This window comes from Rhamphochromis sp. 'chilingali' (genome assembly GCF_963969265.1).
Source record: "Rhamphochromis sp. 'chilingali' genome assembly, chromosome: 8".
Taxonomy (NCBI): domain Eukaryota; kingdom Metazoa; phylum Chordata; class Actinopteri; order Cichliformes; family Cichlidae; genus Rhamphochromis; species Rhamphochromis sp. 'chilingali'.
This window is the reverse complement of record NC_137935.1, coordinates 31,958,413-31,976,383: the sequence shown is the minus strand read 5'-3', so window position 1 is coordinate 31,976,383 and position 17,971 is coordinate 31,958,413. Positions and strand designations below refer to the sequence as shown.

Here is a 17,971-nt window from a genome sequence, read left to right as displayed (position 1 = left end):
CCATCGATTTCATGTTAATATTGTAACACATCGCCACAGGAGCACAAAGAGTTCTTTCTGATCAGCAGAAAAGCACCTTGGCTTCGTGCTCGTCCAAAGGCACATGCACTCGGCACACAAACAGAGTCGCGCGCACTCGCTCGGTACACATACACACACAGAAAACCTTTTACGTGTGACGCACAAGGAGACAGGGCGACAATGGCGCTCTTATTGTTAATTGGCTGTTTAATCCTGAGGAATGTGTGTGATTAGTACCCACCGGTGGGTCAGGATCTTGCTCAACACTCTTGTTCACAATGGACAGGCTGTAACAGAGATGTGAGAGTGAGCAGGCGCGCAAATGCACACTTGTGCACACACTCACACAGACGGACAAAGGTGTGCAAATAGTGGTGCATGGGTATCACATAAAACACACACATATACACAGACAATTGAGCATCAATACACATGTGCAGATTGAGAGGCCCTCTCACAAAGTACTAAAGTGACCACACATACACAGCAATCTACCCAGCATGCAACTCAGTGGCAAAGAAAAACCATAATTGTGATTTCAATCATATAGTACTGCTCATGCAAGGGACATACAATTTGCAGGAAACACAATATATAGATGTAGCTACACATCTGCATGTGTGTGTGTGCTCTTTTTTTTTTAACAATCACACCTTCACAGCAGAAATGAAAGCCATCTCAGAAGAGCTGGAGGCTACATCATGAGCATTGTCTGATGGTCATGAGACTGACTGCATGCTAACCCATATTCTCTTTTGCCTTCTTTTGTCAGCAAAGTAAAACGCTTTTTTAATGCCATAATATTCAACACAAGTGTAACTTTATATGTAAAAATTCACCCATTGAGTAAGTGTACTGGTAAGTGAGGTAAGCCACTGGTTGCACTGAAATGCAACGTGTCCTTAACGTTGTTTGTTTCGATGTTGTTTGTCAAGATTCAGAGGACACTTAGAGCACGCTACAGTGGCCTGCCTGCATCATGGGGTCCACTGTGCTGCTGATGCATATTTACAGGAGTGTAAAAAGGTTATGATGGACAGAAAGGAAGGGTTAATGGAACAGCCAAGACTGGTTACAGGTGGATTGCTGGGTCCTGTGTGTGTGTGTGTGTGTGTGTGTGTGTGTGTGTGTGTGTGTGTGTGTGTGTGTGTGTGTGTGTGTGTGTGTGTGTGTGTTCTGTAGGAGGTCCAACCAGGCTGCATCACTGCTGACACACTGCTGCTGGTAAATCCAGCTTAGTGTGTCTAAAACAGGCCTACGAAATCTGCCACAGGGCACCTAATGCTAGGGCCGCTGTCACCCTCAATCACTCACACACACCTAATCCCCATGCTGTGACCCCCCCCACACACACACACACACACATGGCCAGTGCTCTGGGCCCATTTAGCTTGGCAGGCACTCACAGTACCAGGAGACACCAGCCACAGGGTCAACATTTCATATGGTGGGGGAGTGATGGGGGAAAAGGAAGGATAAATGCGAGGTAGAGGGGTATGAGCTGCAGGAGTTCAGGCATGGAGGTAAGAAACAGGTGGCATTAGCTCTTGAGGTATGGCCAGAACAGAGAGGAGCAGAACAGCTGTGAGGTGAAGGTGCCTGAGGAAAAAGAGGGTTATGGGGCTGCGAATACGAGAGAAGTGGTGTGTTTGTAGGGATGAGAAAAAAAGGCACAGGGAAAAATGAAGGGTATGTGGTGAGGAGAGGACATGGGAAAAGATACTTAGGGGAGTCTGAGTACAAATCAATTCAAAAATTAAAAAGGCACCACTTTGTTAAATACACCATAGAATAAGACGAGCAAGTCTTGATAGCAGTGGGCAGGGGTATGACCTTAAGAGAAAAAAAACTATAAAGATGTTTATGAAAATACACATATATATAAATTAACTGTTTAATTATTCTTACAGTTTTATAAAACATCTAGTATTCAATAATACACCATAAGAAAATGAAAGGGGAGCGGTCTTATAGTTAATTGTGTGTGGTGATATTTCTTTTCCATTACAAAGTCTTTATTTTTTCAAATTTAAAGATCCACTTCAGTCATTTTCTTTCCAATCCTGTAAATCTTCTGTCATGTCTTCTTTTCCCATAAAAAGCTTCACTTACATCTTCTACTATAATTAATTTTAAAACAGCTTAAAATAGGACCTCCCTTTCCACCTTCCTCTGTCCTACTGTGTGGTAATCCCTAAATTAATCTCAAGCACAGATTGGTCTTTTTCATTAAAGATATTTTGTTACTGCAGTTTGAAACTTAAATGAAGAGACCATTCACATTGCTGTTATATAACTCCTGTGCTAGCGTTATAGACTGTATATAAAAGATGGACAATGCTACCAGCTCTGAAAAGTGACATAGATCTGTCCTTTTAATAGCCAGAATGGGTGTGACTTGAGTCCAATTGTGTAGAGGTCTAGGGGAGAACATCCCTTCAGTTTTCTTGCTGTTTGATCTCAGTAAACACGTTTTAATTAGTTATGATCTCAATTGCTAGTTGCAAATCATATATTATATAACAAAATGTCTTATGTGCTAATCACAGACTTAATTAAAGTAAAAAAGGAGGATAAAGCAGGATATGCTTCACTTTGTTTGACAAATTGCTAGCTAATCAGCATGCAGTGGCTTCTCAGTCTGCTTTATGGTGGCCATGTCCATCTTTTGTATACAGTCCATGGCTGTAACAGTCAATGTTTCTGCCAGAATAAAGTATCTAAAAACTGGGGACTGGAACATGTAAAGGTTGCAGTACTCCAACTACTTTTGCGGTGTGGATCCACTAAGTATAGCTAGCATATCTACGAGTTCAACACTTTTATTGGTGGAGACTTTTTCATGTCTGTCTGCATTTATGTAAACTATGAACCTGCCAGTGCTGACAGCGTTCTTTGTGTTCTGTGTTTTTCCAGGTTCCTGTGCATGCAATGCAGCAATGGGGGTTGAAGAGCCAGCTGGTTTTACCGGTTAAAATGCTAAACTGAAAGATTGTTTATACATATATACATATATACATATATATGTATATATACATATTATACATATATACATATATACATACATATATATATATATATATATATATATATATATATATATATATATATATATATATATATATATATATATATATACATATATATATAATCTTTATGCTACACTGCAGCACTGTTCCCATCCTGTTAAAACAGGCCATCATAAGAGTTTATGTGCCAACGCTTATACCTTAATACACAATCTTATGTTATCTAAGAAGTACAGAAATGCTCCCATAAAGTATTTGAAGGCGAGACACTTAAAGCCTATCAATGCAACTTAGGACCGTGCTCCAACCACTAGGAGCTTTAACAAGACTAGCAGGGCTTTTTGATGCTCTCAGTCTAAATCCTTAATGTGTCTGCAAACAAATTGAGAATCTAGTCTTTAAATATCCTTCTTCTCAGTCCTGTAAGCTTTCAAATGACCTTAAAGTATTAATCTTAACTTTAAAATGTATTATTGGATGGGCATTAGTAAAGTTACATTACATAGCACCAGTTCACAACAGCAGTTATCTCTATGAGCTTTACACTGTAAGGTAAAGACCCTGAAATATCAGATGTAAATTCTAATGAATGGAACAACCCCCAGACCACTTGGTGACTGTGGGAAAGAAGAGACCTCAGCAGGCTGTGGGGCAGCTGGGGGTGGTAAGGAAACAGGACAGCACCGAGGAGCAAAGAGAGCTCATAAACAACAAACAAGATGAAACACAAACTACTGGAAACTGGTGCAGAACAAACACGTGTATGATGTGTAACATCACATGGCTACCATAGAGATATTGCAACGGTACAGTATTTGTTTAAGACAATTTCAGGGCAGTGAATACTGTGAAACTACTTGGCAGGTAAGTAATAAATATTGTTGTCAATGAGAGAATCAGCATTATTAATAATGTAGGATCACAGTTTAACTTCTGTAAACTAACAGGATATTCATGTAATCTGCTTCTAATAATAAAGTAAAAGCATAAACACGCTGCTGTTCTCTGTCATTGTACGTGTTCATTTTAAGAGTGAATATGTGCGTGCGTGGCTGAGAAACACTTATCCTTTCAGACTGCCAGGTGACATTTTGTAAATGGTGGGTCACAGTGTGTCTTTCTGGTGGACTGGCAAGACACACAACAAGGGACAAATAACAAAGTGGAAATGCACGATTGGCAGTGTGACACACATACAGACACGCAATCCCCAAAGACTTGGAAGCGTAATAGTTTACAAGAGTCAAAATAGATTTCTGTAAATAGAAAAGTACAAAGAAGAACAAATTCTGTTATGAAATACTCAGAGGCTGGAAGCAGGCACACCACTGCCATCTAGTGGTCACAAGAAGAAACGCAGGACATTCAACAGTGAATAACAGGCAGAGAAGCCACATACATTTCAACACAAGAGCCTCATAAACTGTGATTGCTTTTTAAAATTAAATCTGCTTTAGCTGCAGCTAACATAAATGAACACATGAATGTTTCTAATGGCCTCATTAGTCTACCCCGTCTAAATCCTGGATCCTTAGTTCTTGCTCATGAATACGTATCCTTATCCTTAATCCGTTCACGTTAAACCAACACACGACATTGCTCAGTCTTCTTTGCATTCAGTTTTATTGTGAGTTGCTTAAAAAGCATTAAGTATGACTCCCAGGGACAGTTTTATTATGATCTTTGGAGAGTGTTGTTATAAACATACAGTCCTAAAAATGCTGTATGATAAATATTATGCACAAACCAGCATCCAACAAAAGTTTAGCTAGTCGCTTTAGGTGCAAGATCAAAATTTAAAAATGGCATTACTACTCTATACAGAACTGTTTTAAAAAAGCCCACTGGAGATATGTGTCCTATCACTATGAATCAAACATGTATCGATCCTTTTTAGCACAGTTTCTTCATCAGGTGCGCTTGATTAATCTGTCTGGATATGCAGGTGACCGACTGTGTACAGTGGAACAGCATTGGTAAATTAGACTAAATCAAGCACACCGACTATAGCAGACTATGATAAATCACAGACCGATGTTTGCAAGGGTGTCTCTACTCCCGCTCTGCTATGGCAACCAAGTGGGTTTCAATTTCTTCTTCAGCGAGTGTCCTGCCAGAAGGAGAGGAGGGAGGAAAAGTGGAAGAACAGAAGTCAGACATGGCCATGTTAAGTCCTTCAAAACAGAGAGATTCAAATCCTGTATAATTACCAGACTGACAAAAAAATAAAAAGCATCTGACAAACAATATAAACGGAATGAATCAAAACAAAAAAGTAAACTCGTATTTGCAATAAAAGCACCTAAAATAATAAACAATGCCACGTTTCTTTCAGGGTAAAAATCTAGAGCAGAACCTCAGTCATGACCCATGTGGTGAAACCAGTGTGTGAATGAAGTTACCTGAACTTAGGTTTGTCTTTGGTCACTATGCCGATCTCCAGCTCACTGGCCTTGAAGTCCACTGACAGGACAGAGGACAGACAGGAAATGGCCAACTGGAAAGACAGGAAAGAAAAAATCCTTCAGTCAGAACATTAAAGAGGATTTTCGGTCAGAGCGAAAGCAGAGTACAACTTCACAGACTAACAAGGTGCACAGAGGAGAGAAAGCCGAATGGAAATTGTTGTTTCAGGTGCGTTTTCCTACAACACAGGTTGTATTGCAAGTCATTCAAAAGGTTTTAATAGTTTTGAGGAATGCTGGTTGATTCTCTGGCATTGGGCGATTTTCAGGCTTGGTTCAGTTTACACTTGGTTAACTGGCCTGACTCCAACATCATGAACAAAATCATGGTTTACACCTGCTTCTATAGTGTGCTCAGGTGACCACTAGTATTCAGGTTTTTAAAGGCCAAGTCAGATTTGACGTTTAAACCCCTCTAAATGTTGACACTGGCTGAACAAAAAGGGAACAGGACAAAAGAAAAAGTACCACCATGTGGCGTGGGTGTGGTCCTTGGCCAGCTGCAGAGGAGGCGTGACGCAGTGAGCTCCCGGGGCGGCGCAGGGGCGGGGTGAACAGGTGTGCTGGGATCTGACAGTGATTGTGTCTCTTTATGTGTTGGCAGTGACAGACGGAGAAGGAACGTGACAGCAGAGAAAGAGAGCGCGGAGTACATGTGTCCACTACAACCCGAGCTTAATAAAAAGTTCTGCACTGTCAAAAGTCGCTCCGGCTGGTATTTCTTGGGTCCACCGTTACACACCACATCTGCCCTCATGGCTCATTTTTCAAGGGACACATCAGGACACATTAGGGTTTACACTGCAAAAGATACAATATATGGACTAAAGCACAGGCCTACACATTATACCTACAGAATCCTGTTGGTCACAGAGAACCCAGGCCGTGAAGCTCCCAGTGCACACTCTTCTGTTGACGTTAATGTTAGAGAAGGTTTGAACCTCTGCAGTTACTGAGACAGCTGGTGCGCTGAGTGTAATAACGGACTGAAACAGAAGATGGCAGCACTGCATGTACAAGGATGCCAGCTGCCGTTACACCCCGAAGAAGAAGAAGCTCTGTCCCAGAATTCATAGCGCAGCCCAGCTCAGTTTCCAACAATGGCGGCAGCTAGTTAGTTTTAATATTACTCTTATTATTCTTTTTGGGTCACAAAAAAAAAGTTTAACATATTTTCAGGCTGAATGTAGCTGTGTAAACCTCAAATATCTGCTCAGTTTATCAAGACACCACATATTTTCAAAAGCGCTCCGACGTTTTCGGAGACGTCTGTTACCCACTAGCTCGATAGCTAGCCGGGGGCTAGGCTCACTAGAGCCCGTGAGAACACCGGACTCCCGGCAAATCGTTTTCAAACCCACCGCCGTCTTTCGCTACGCAGGTTAAACATGTAATATAAGTCACTTAGATAACTTAAAAATGTTATTCTTTGGCTTTTTTAGTATTTTATTTGTTCCTGAGTAAATCGGTTTGGCTGAGAAATAAAGTTTTTACACAGCTGAATAAACGTCAAGCAGACAACTGATTATCAGAAGTGTGAGATGCTGGAGAATATACTCCAGTGTCCTGTTATATTTTAGATAGCAAGGAGCAGACGGCTGAGTTTATTAAACTTCACTGAAACAACCTGCAGATTTCATTAAAATTTAACAAACTATCATCTTGTCCTTATTTTTAGTTAGCACATACCTTAAATACTTCAAGCTGTAAGCTAATGATAGTTATATAAGAGCAGATGCTGCTGGTGCAATAAGCTGTACGTTTTACGTCCAATGGATGCATGCTCTGATTAGTCGACTAATTGCAAAAATAATCGGTGACTAGTCGACTCTCAAAATAATCGTTTGTGGCAGCCCTATTGTAAAGGCAGACTGCATTGCTCGGTGCATGACTTTGTACACATGTGGCAATGGGACTGGCAATACTTGAATTCAAAGATTAAGAGGTGCGGCCCAACACTTTTGTCCATATAGTGTATGTCGTTAAATACATCATAGACAACTCAGCAGGCAGTTTTAGCGATCGTCACACAAAATGTATAATGCCAACCACACACTAGAAGACTTTAAAAGCACTTCTGAAGCATCTAGAAATGCTGTGTCTTGACTGAAAGTTTGTAGTCATAGATTGTAAGATTTTGCAAACACTGGGAATTTTTTTCAGGGTTATTATTTCCAAGTAACCAAATTGCCTTTAACAATATCACACAATGCTGGACAACTGAGCATTAAACAGAAGGTGCTGCATACATAAGATGCCACTGAGAATGAGACCGGAGGAAGGTAAGCTACTGGGTGTCAACTATGTTCATGAAAGTGATTTGCCTGAGCCATGACCAAAGACTTACAACTGAATCAAACGTGGGTGATTCCTATGGAATATGGAGACGACAACAACACCAACTTAAGGCAGCTTTGACTGAGACAATCGAGATGACAGAAAACTGCCAATATTTTGTCGTGACACGGGACATTTGTCTTCGACACTGATATTGCCTGAGAGTTATTTGGTGTAAGGCCAGCATCAGTGATTCTTTACAGGTGAGATGACCTGAGACATGTAAGCAGGGTTCATGTTACTGGAAACGTCACACTTTATGAGGTAAGTTCAGAGTCACATGAATGGCAATGTGAAACTGTTATAAGGACAGGCTGCTATGGTTCATTGTCACATTGACCTGTTTGCTCACAGGTCATCCTCTTGTAAATCATATCTCAATCAGAGATGCTGAAATCATGCAACACCCTCTCCTTCACTGACATACAACCACTGAGATGTTGATATTCTAACAAAGGTAAAAGGCCAAGTGCATCAGAGGCTGCTATTCTGGGAATGAGCAGGTATAGGAAAAACAAATTCAACAATGTATGATGAGCTAATCCTAGGTGAGGCAGATAATTTCAAGGCAGTGACTATACCAGTGATAAAGGCACAGATTTGACTTTTGCAGGATGTAAAAACATCCTGTATAACGACAGACAGGAATCCAGTGTTTTATTCAGGGACACTGTTGGTATACCTTGGCCTTTCTGTTGGAGGACAATCCTTTCGATTCCACCCAGCAGCTTTTACCACCACCGCATAACTCACCTTTTCGACTAAAATTGGAGGCATCGCATCAATAATTCAGAGAAAGTGTGTTTTCATCAAGCTTCATTTTACCTGCACTGTCCTGTCATGGTTGAGTTCTGGCTTTTTCTTCAGCTTCTTCTCCAGGTAGCTGTTAGCCTCCGTCTGTTTGGCTCCAACCGCCGTGGCTCTGAAGCCACAGTAATAGCCTGCCGGGTCGCATTTATAAAGGACAGGACCGTGCTGGGGGTCAATGGCCACCATGATCATACCTGGGAGCACACGGGGACAACTTAAGACAGCCGTCCTTCAGATTGTGAACATTCAGTGCACATGCAGTCAGTTTTTAATGAGCTCTTATATGTGTTATTAATGTGTCCCTTAAATTAAACTGTCTTAACTATTAATTATATCTATATATTAACGCAAATAAAATGTGAAAATGCACGTAAGCGCCTACTTACAGCAGCCTAGAGGTCTCATTTCAGCATTCTGCGTGTACACCTGAGAGATATCAGCCAACCTGCGACACAACACGTCTGCCGTGATGTCATAACCAAATTTATACTTCCATTCCCCAGCTTCCACTCGGGCCCGGTGAACCTGGGAACGACTGTCAGCTGCACAGAAACAACAGGATTTGAGTGTAATTACACACAAAAAGAACATCAACACTTTAACAACACATACATCACGTCTCATATTTATTCATTATTATTTATGACAGCACAGCATACACATTATCATAATGAAATGCATGCTGTTAAGTGATGTATACATACCATTGTGCCCGGTCATCACGCAGCCAATGCGAGGTGTTAGTTTGAACATGTTGGTCACAGTGGAAGAGTCCAGCAGCTTATCCTGTAGGAAAAATGATCCAACTTTATAAATCTAGACACTGCAGTATTTTGTCAAAGTAACAATTTAGACTCATGAAATGCATCTCTGATGGTTTTAAGCACTTTGATCTTCTGATAATTTCCTTTTTCCTTTTCTTTTGTTTTTTGTGATGTTCTTTTTCCAGGGTCTTTTTCTCTAATTCACATAGGATGAAATATTTATACATGGGATCAATTATATACAGACACCCCCACTAATCATTGGTTAAATGTGCCTTAGCAAGCTGGACACTTTTGGTAGCCATCAAAAAGGTTCTAGTATAATTCTGGCTGGATATATGACCAGTCCTTCTGCTCGAATTGGTAGAGTTCATTTATTTTGGTTTTTAGGAACATCATGACATCTGAAGCATAGTCCACAAATTTTCAACAGGGCTAAGGTTGGTTCTTTGGGTACTGCTACATCTTGTACCAGTACCACTGGTACAGCAAAACAGCCCAAGGGCAACTTAAGACCACTACTATGCTTGACAGCTTATACAGTGAGTGCTCTTGGGTTTGAAAGCCGCAGCTTTACTCCTCTAACATACCTCTTGCCATTGTGGCCAAATAGCTCAATATTTGTCTTGTCTGGCATTAAAACCTTTCTCCAGAAGGCCTTTGTGGTCTCTGAAAGACCCTGCCTTTCACCCTATCATAGTTCCAGCCCTCCTGTAACCCTAAATTGGATAAATGAATGGGTCTCCTGGATCATATCTGGATCCGTGCACACTCCATAACATCCATAACTGCAGTGACTAGATGATGAAGCTGACATAGGAGAATAAAAAACATGCCAAAGGTGTGTTTGAGGCCCTATCGCGTTATATACAGGGTATCTTATTCAAGCTTTTTGCTGACATGCTTTGAGTCATAAGTGGCCTCACTGTTTGGCTTCAGCTCACATCATCATCATCAGCATCATCACTAGTGAGACGCGTTTGAGGTCTTACCGGAACTTTCTTTTGTGTGACCACCACCGAGGTGTCCTTACCCCGGATCCCAACGGAGGTCAACCCGCCCTGAGAGATGGCTTTGAAGGCATACTCTGCATCGCAGCACAAGACACATATGAGAAAAAATAACAACATAAACCTCCCCCTTTATTTTTTTAATCTGATTATTTAATTTATGAGGGGGAAGGCACCGAGTTAGCCCATGATAGTTAGGAAAACAACTTAGAGGAACTATTTTTTTCTCTTTTCGGGATACTTCAAACACTAAAAGCACACATAAAGAATAAAACTAACTCAAACTAACTACTAACTGTGTGCAGTTATTCATATTGCAATTTAACTAGGTTATAAACATTCAAGCTTGAGTAAAAACAGGTATAGCAACTAGTACGTGTTCAACTTGGACGCTAACCGTACTCCGCACCGAAACCAGAAGAAGCTAGCTACTTTTGCTCCATCATGTTCTTGTAGTGTTGTTTCGATTAGCAGCAGCAGGTAGCTCACACCTGGTAATGACTGTGCTACTGTACTGTACACTAGGCATGGTCCGGGTTTGCTGTTAGCGAACACACAACAGAAAATGTCCCTTACCGACTTGGTACAGGCGGCCCTCTGGTGAAAAAATGGTGATGTGTCGGTCAAAACCTGCGTTGGACCCTCGGGACATCTTCCTCCTTGTGACCTCAGGTGAACTTTACTCAATATGTCTATATGAGCACGCAAATAATCGATACTTCGAGTGTTTTTCAAGAGTCAGATAATAGGAAATGACATGCCTGTGCTACTGCCGTGAAAGCAGGCTAATGGAGTAACTTCCCCGACAGGATTTTTACTTTCTCTTTCAGTTTTTCGCTCAGAGCGGCTCCATGACCGGCCCCGGCCGCTTTAATTGGATGGCAGCGCCAACGAGGAAGTCAGAGACTTTACTAGTTAAACTGGCCCTCTCGCTCCTCCTGTGCGGACTCAGACAACCATGACTCATGACTGTCCCCATAAAAGAGCGAGAGGACTCGACACTCCCGAGCAGAAGTGGCAGAGGGAAGGGATGAATGGATCGTCTGTCCGTGCGCGTGTGCGGTCCCTCGGCTGCAGGGGTCCGGGTGTCAGAGCGCAGGGTGGGCTGCTGGCTCAGTGACAAGAAGCGCAGGAGGATGAACCTAGACGCGTTCATACGGTTCTGTGCGTAAGTGTACTTATTGTTTTACTATGAGGCTATTCAACTGTAAAATTCTCTATACTGAATGATTTGTCAGCATAGTCTTGTTCATTATGTCTAACATAACAATAGACAATAAGCATTTTAATATTTTTTCCTACAGACACCATGGAGTGGAAGTGGTAAAGGTGAGTTCTTTTCGCCCATGAAATCTTGGCTGTGTGTTAAATCTTAAATCACAATGGCGAGTCACATGAAATGCGAGGCTGAAGACTGGCCAGTTTATTTTATTTGTTACGTATTCGTGTTGATAATTACAGTTTAATTAAGACGAGTGGAACAAGGCAGTGTGTGAGTGATGCTGTGTCAGACTCCAAGGAGTAAGATGATTGTAAAAGCCTAAATTAGGGGAAAATTATTAATTTTTTTTAGTGTAAAGGCTAAAAACTTTCTTGTTTGTGTGTGTGTGGGCGAACATGCTTAACATTCCATGTCTTTGTAAGTGCGTGACGGTAGATGGATGTTTTCATACTTGCTTGATAGCTGTGACACTAGATTATGAACACTATGCGCTCATAGTCACATACTTGCGGCCACAACATTAGCAGTTAGTATCGCAGCCACCTGCGGCCACCTGCTATAATCTGCTTGTAGTGAACTTGCAACCCATCCGTGATCATAACTGTTCAGACATTTAACTGCACGCAAATATCTTCATATACTACTGCATGGGTGTGTAAAACCACCTGGGTGTGTTTTATGGTGATTTAGATTTCAGGAGCAGAGATCAGGAAGTGACTCTTTTTTCTTGTCTGAAAGATTTGCTGGTGGCTTAAAACGAAGCATTAAGCAATACCAAAAGAAAATCAAAAGAACTGCGTGAACAAGGTCTATATATATTTCATGTGGTGTCTTAACCTTTTACATACTGTGTGATGTCATGAAGTTGACCTTGCTTCTGGAAGTTATTACGAGTCACTGTGTTGCAATCTATTGACTGTAGGTGTGCCAGTGACAAGGCCCTGCTAATGTACATAATTATCTACTGGCTCTGTGGTTTGGTTGTAAAACGTCTGATCCCTCCTGAAGCCAAGACAGCTGTCACCCCCAGAGGTCAACTCTTTTGTTTTTTTTCTTTGTTCTCTTCTCGAATCATATAAGGCTTAAAGACAGTGCTGACTTTCTATTTGGTTTTATTTATATGGCACCAAATCACAAGAACATTCACCTTCAGTCAGATTACTCCCCTATGACAAGGCGCTTGGTCATAGGTTTCCAAGGTTTCTAGGAAAAGTGGCCACAATTCAAAGAAACACCCCTGCTGTCCTTGCTGCTGACTACCGGTTGGATATGCAATGATTTCAAACTTAAAGTAATAACACAGACTCATTTGATCATGTCTTGTAGCACACGCTTTTTTGGGAGGCGATATTCAAATTAGCTTTATTCTTGTTTTATCACTGTTATAGACAGAATGGGGATATTATCAATGCAAACAGTAACACCTGTGTTTTTCCTGCTCAGCCATTTGAAAATTTGACTTTCTATATTTTTTGATGATCACTCCTTAATTGGTGCAGTGATCAGCTACATGTGCTAAAACAAACTGCCATTTGCAACTGTACATTTATTACACTTCAAGACTGCACAAATGAAGATAATATGAGTGATAATATGAGAATTTAGCTATATTAAACTCCTACAGCATAGATTGGCTACATCTATTATGGCTTACAGCTGCACCACCCTGAGCACACCCAATCTGATTTGACCTAAAAGATAAGCACAGTTGTTTAGAGACAGCCCGAGAGCGCCAGGGTCTGTAGGTTTAGTGGGTGGGTCATGTGGTAATTGTAAAGTTAGTGCTTTGATCCCCAGTTCCTCCAGTCTGCATGTCAAGCGAGATACTGAACCTTGAGTTGCTCCTCGTGCATTGATTGGAGTGTGTGTGTGTGAACATTATAAGGTATGGATATGTGTGCGAATGGGTTCAGTTCAATTAAATTTTTTTTATTTATATAGCACCGAATCACAGCAAGTTTCCTCAAGGTGCTGTATATTGTAAGGGAAACACCCTACTGTAATACAGAGAAAATCCCAACAGTCTAATGACGACCTGTGAGCAAACACTTGCTGGCAGTGGGAGGGAAAAAAACTCGCTTTCAAAAGGAAGATGTCTGTGAAGGTTCTCAGTCATCCAGGTCATCGTAGTCAAAGGAGCTTGCAAAGAAAAGCGTCTGGACTTCTTTAAGTTGCTTGAAGACGTTTCACCTCTCATCCGAGAAGCTTCTTCAGTTCTAAGGTCAAATGGTGGAGAGTCCCAGATATAAACCTAGTGGGAGTAACCCCCCACAGAGGGACAAAAGGACCCCCCGATGATCCTCTAATCGCCTGAGCCAAGGTGTGAAACTGGGTGTGGGTCCAAATCAGGAGTAATCAGGACCCTACACCACCGGGCAGAACATGTTCCCTCTGAGCCTGAAGGAAAAAAGAAGGAACACACACATGTAAAGGAAGCACTCAAAACTTGCAGCTATCCTAAATGGGCGTTTTTAAAGTCAGCAAAGAGGCACAGAAAAGAAGATCAGACACCAGCGAGGGAGGATAAGAAGGACAGACGCAACAACATTGTCATCCCCTATGTAGCCGGTGTATCAGAGAAACTCAGGAGAGTTTTCTCCAAGCATGACATCCCGGTGTATTTCAGACCCAGCAACACGCTCAGACAGAAACTGGTTCACCCGAAAGACAAAATGCCAAGACACAAACTTAACAATGTGGTGTATGCTGTACAGTGCAGCGAGGAATGCTCAGACCTCTACATTGGAGAGACCAAACAGCCACTTCACAAGTGCATGGCACAACACAGAAGAGCCACCTCCACAGGACAAGACTCAGCAGTCCATCTGCATCTTAAGGATAAAGGTCACTCTTTCGAGGATGTCAATGTTCACATTTTGGACAGAGAGGACAGATGGTTTGAAAGAGGAGTGAAAGAAGCCATCTATCATCTATGTCCACTGTGAGCGACCATCTTTGAACAGAGGCGGGGTTTACGACACCAACTCTCTGCCATCTATAATCCAGTTTTGAGATCCCTTCCCAGACGCCTTAACGCCCACTCACATCCTGGGCCATCTGATCTTAGGAATTCGCATGATAAGTGGGGCCAGGTTTCACAATGAGCTCACCCGAAACTCTGGCTGATTGGGACCCACGCCCAGTTTCCCACCTTGGCTCAGGCGATTAGAGGATCATCAGGGGGTCCTTTTGTCCCTCTGTGGGGGGATACTCCCACTAGGTTTATATCTGGGACTCTCCACCATTTGACATTAGAACTGAAGAAGCTTCTCGGATGAGAGGTGAAACGTCTTCAAGCAACTTAAAGAAGTCCAGACGCTTTTCTTTGCAAGCTCCTTTGACTTTCAAAAGGAAGATACCTCCTGCAGATCCAGTCTCAAGGAGGGGCAGCCATCTGTGAGACCAATTGGGGGTGAGGGGAGGAAGACAGAGATTTTAATAATTAATGATTAAAAACAGAGTTTATAAATGTGTATAAATATATATAGAGACTGAAGAAGAAACACTCAGTGCATCATGGGAAGCCCCTAGCAGCCTAGGTGTATTGCAGCGTAACAAAGGGAGGATTCAAGGTCACCCGATCCGGCCCTAACTACATGAAAAAGGAAAGTTTAAGTCTAGTCCTAAAAGTAGAGAGGGAGTCTGTCTCACTAATCCAAACTGGGATTAAAGAATAAGATAATGAAGCTTGTAATAAAAAGTAGAAAATTCTATATTAAAAGAAGTTCATCAACATAGCCTGTACATTTTTTTTTCTATTGTAGATTGATCTCACTCAGCCCCTGGGCCCTCAGGGACCCTTTGACATCATCCTTCACAAGCTGTCTGACGTAATTGTGGAAGCTGAGCACGATAGCCAATCACAGCAGCTCCTTGATAACTTTCAGGTAATGCTGCACCTATTTAAACTATTCATGTTGCAAGTCCAGTAAACTGTGTGTTCATCTGGGGCTGCTGACAGAGGATACTCCAGTACCCTCTGCATGTAGTCTTTTAATCTCGGGTGTTAATAATAATGGTGCAGCTGGACGTTTTCATTAATGAGCAGTTAGTGACTCCTCTCTCTTTCCCACCACAGAGTTATGTTTCAGCTCATCCTGACACAGTGCTGCTGGATCCCCTGCCTGCCATGGCTAAACTATTAGACCGCTTTATCTCGGGTCAGATAATGAGCCAACTGAACAGTTCACTCCGAGGTGACTGCAGCTTCTTAGCCCAACGGTAACACAACTTACAGCTCAATCGCAGATATTAACAGTTACTCATTCTTCTTTGTTTGTCAGACTGGCGTATCTGCAGTCCCCCATGCCTCGAGGTCCACAGTGGCAGTGACCTGTCATCCATTCAGCAGGCTGTGATAAGACAGGGCCTAACATTTCCTCTCAGTCAGTTCACTTAATGTCTGTCCTCCACATTTCTTACTTATTATCTTTGTGTGCATGCATGCATGTGTGTGTGTGACTGAAGCCTGGAGGTAACATGCAATTCAGTTTTATAAAAATAAAATACTAACACACAAACACTTCCTCTTTTCCTCACCTCAGTTTGTAAAACCAGAGTGGCACACGGCTCATATTCACATGAGGTAGCTGATTTGGTTTTTCCTGCCTCGCAAAATCCCACTTGATATCTACTAACTACTAACTGTAAAATGTATTCTTGTAAGTTTCCATTTCTTAATCTCATGTGGTCTCCATGCTGCAGATGTGTCTGCTCTTCAGTGCAGCCAGTCTGGCTGATATCCATCCCCCCTGTGTGCTTCAGAGTTTTGTGAACCACGGAGCCGTTTTGTACAAAGTGTTTGTGGTAGGAGACAAGCACTGCTGCGTAGAGAGACCCTCTATCAAGAACTTTCCCTCCGGCCCCTGTGGTCAGTTTCCACCCCGCCAATATTCCTTTCGTCTTTCCCGTCTTTTATCATTTAACTTTATATTTTAACTTTTTTTTTTAACTCACTTGCATCGCCCTTACCTTTCTTGCTTTTCCTTTCGTTTTGTGTCCCTTCCTTTTGAGTTCCAGCATTTCATTTTCTCTACTACTTTTACTTTCATGTGCCACTGTTATCACCTAGTTTTGCTTTCTGTATAACAGTTTCTCTTTCTCCCTGCCTGCAGACAGGAAGACCATCTTCTTCAACAGCCAAAAGGTGTCCAAACCAGAGTCGAACTCTAATCTCACGTCTGTGAGTAATATTTCGGACTTAGTTTAAAGCAACAGGTCAAATGCTGCTCATGTCCACCATAAAATGCCACGTCTCATATTCTAAGGTGGATGAACATATGGTGGACCCGCCTTCTCCCAGCTCAGATGCTGTGGCCGCCCTCGTCAAGGAGCTCCGAGCTCAGCTCGGCATGGCCCTGTTTGGCGTGGATGTCATCGTCAACATAGGAACGCACGCGCTCACCGTCATCGACATCAACATTTTCCCAGGTAGTGCCGGAGTACACAGTGACTTACACACAGGAAGACACTGTCGTTTTCTGATGCGCTCTTTTCTCTGCTAGGCTACGAGGGCATGCCTCAGTTTTTCTCCTCTCTGCTCAGCCACATCCAGTCAGTGTTGGACAAACACGCCGCTGCTGGTTCACACACTACAGGTGGTTCCTCTGAGGAAACAGTGGGTGTTTGTCACCCCAGGAGTTGATCACGGATTGGTTTCATCAAAAGGATAAGCAAAACTTGATCCCGAACTTTATCCTCTTCAAAACACACTAATTACTTTGACCTGCTAATTATCTCTGCTCTGTTAAGGCCAACAAACAAGCAAAAAAAAAAAGGCAACCTACAGTACTTGAGTATACTTTTCTGTTTATTGATTGACAGGTAGCATAGAAGAAGATACAGCAGGCACAAAATATAGCACTCTGATTGGCCAGTAATAATACAAATGCCTTTTTTAATCACTTTTTTCCATATTGTGTCATATGTCCTCTATGCTGAGCGCGTCACCTCCCCACAGACGTTTCCTGCAGTGATCCTGCTGGTTTGTGAGATTCATTTTGTATTTCTATAGAAAAAGGAACTACAGTACATTCATGTTGATTAACCTTTGAGCGAACAAGCATCTCCTCTTTGGAATAGATTGCTATAACATCGTCAGTGTTGATTCATAACGTGTATTATTACCACGTGTTTACACAAGTTGACCGTCGGCTCGGCCAGTGTTCAAATACATAAACGTATCGTAAATCTCGGCCTTGTAGAAAAAAGAGAAATATTTGTATACGAGTACCACATGATGCACTTTGATTACATATTAAAATACATTAAATAATTCAGTATTTGGCTAATTATTGCATTCGCGTGTGCTCTA

The 17,971-nt window shown here is 42.0% G+C and overlaps 2 protein-coding genes across 3 annotated transcripts; one reads left to right on the top strand and one right to left on the bottom strand.

Moving 5' to 3' along the window:
- Positions 1-4,656: 4,656 nt before the first annotated feature.
- LOC308400561 (proteasome subunit alpha type-6-like) lies at positions 4,657-11,329 on the bottom strand. The gene is made up of 7 exons (XM_080888333.1): positions 11,013-11,329; positions 10,419-10,513; positions 9,367-9,448; positions 9,049-9,204; positions 8,678-8,856; positions 5,453-5,547; positions 4,657-5,160 (listed from the first exon to the last, which is right to left on the bottom strand). Exons 1-7 carry the CDS (start codon positions 11,086-11,088, stop codon positions 5,103-5,105), a joined length of 741 nt encoding a protein of 246 aa, XP_080744459.1. The 5' UTR covers positions 11,089-11,329; the 3' UTR covers positions 4,657-5,102.
- Positions 11,330-11,459: 130 nt separating this feature from the next.
- LOC308400560 (inositol-tetrakisphosphate 1-kinase-like) lies at positions 11,460-17,932 on the top strand. Of its 2 annotated transcripts, XM_080888331.1 has the most exons (10): positions 11,460-11,604; positions 11,741-11,765; positions 15,423-15,545; positions 15,737-15,854; positions 15,942-16,043; positions 16,203-16,243; positions 16,363-16,528; positions 16,773-16,840; positions 16,926-17,088; positions 17,163-17,932. In XM_080888331.1, the coding sequence occupies exons 1-10, from the start codon at positions 11,471-11,473 to the stop codon at positions 17,300-17,302; spliced, it is 1,080 nt and encodes a 359-aa protein (XP_080744457.1). In that variant the 5' UTR covers positions 11,460-11,470; the 3' UTR covers positions 17,303-17,932. The 2 variants fall into 2 exon arrangements, with proteins under 2 accessions (XP_080744457.1, XP_080744458.1); XM_080888332.1 differs by lacking the exons at positions 16,203-16,243; positions 16,363-16,528.
- The last annotated feature ends 39 nt before the right edge of the window (positions 17,933-17,971 follow it).

What these genes read in the sequence shown, in the direction of transcription:
- LOC308400561 (XM_080888333.1), bottom strand. Translation starts at nt 11,088, where the DNA reads ATGTCCCGAGGGTCCAACGCAGGTTTTGACCGACACATCACCATTTTT. An exon ending in GGGCCGCCTGTACCAAGTCG is followed by an intron (nt 10,514 to 11,012) that starts GTAAGGGACATT and finishes GCTGCGATGCAG; the next exon opens with AGTATGCCTTCAAAGCCATC. An exon ending in CGTGATGACCGGGCACAATG is followed by an intron (nt 9,205 to 9,366) that starts GTATGTATACAT and finishes GTTTCTGTGCAG; the next exon opens with CTGACAGTCGTTCCCAGGTT.
- LOC308400560 (XM_080888331.1), top strand. Translation starts at nt 11,471, where the DNA reads ATGGATCGTCTGTCCGTGCGCGTGTGCGGTCCCTCGGCTGCAGGGGTC. An exon ending in AGCTCCTTGATAACTTTCAG is followed by an intron (nt 15,546 to 15,736) that starts GTAATGCTGCAC and finishes TTCCCACCACAG; the next exon opens with AGTTATGTTTCAGCTCATCC. An exon ending in CGACATCAACATTTTCCCAG is followed by an intron (nt 17,089 to 17,162) that starts GTAGTGCCGGAG and finishes TTTCTCTGCTAG; the next exon opens with GCTACGAGGGCATGCCTCAG.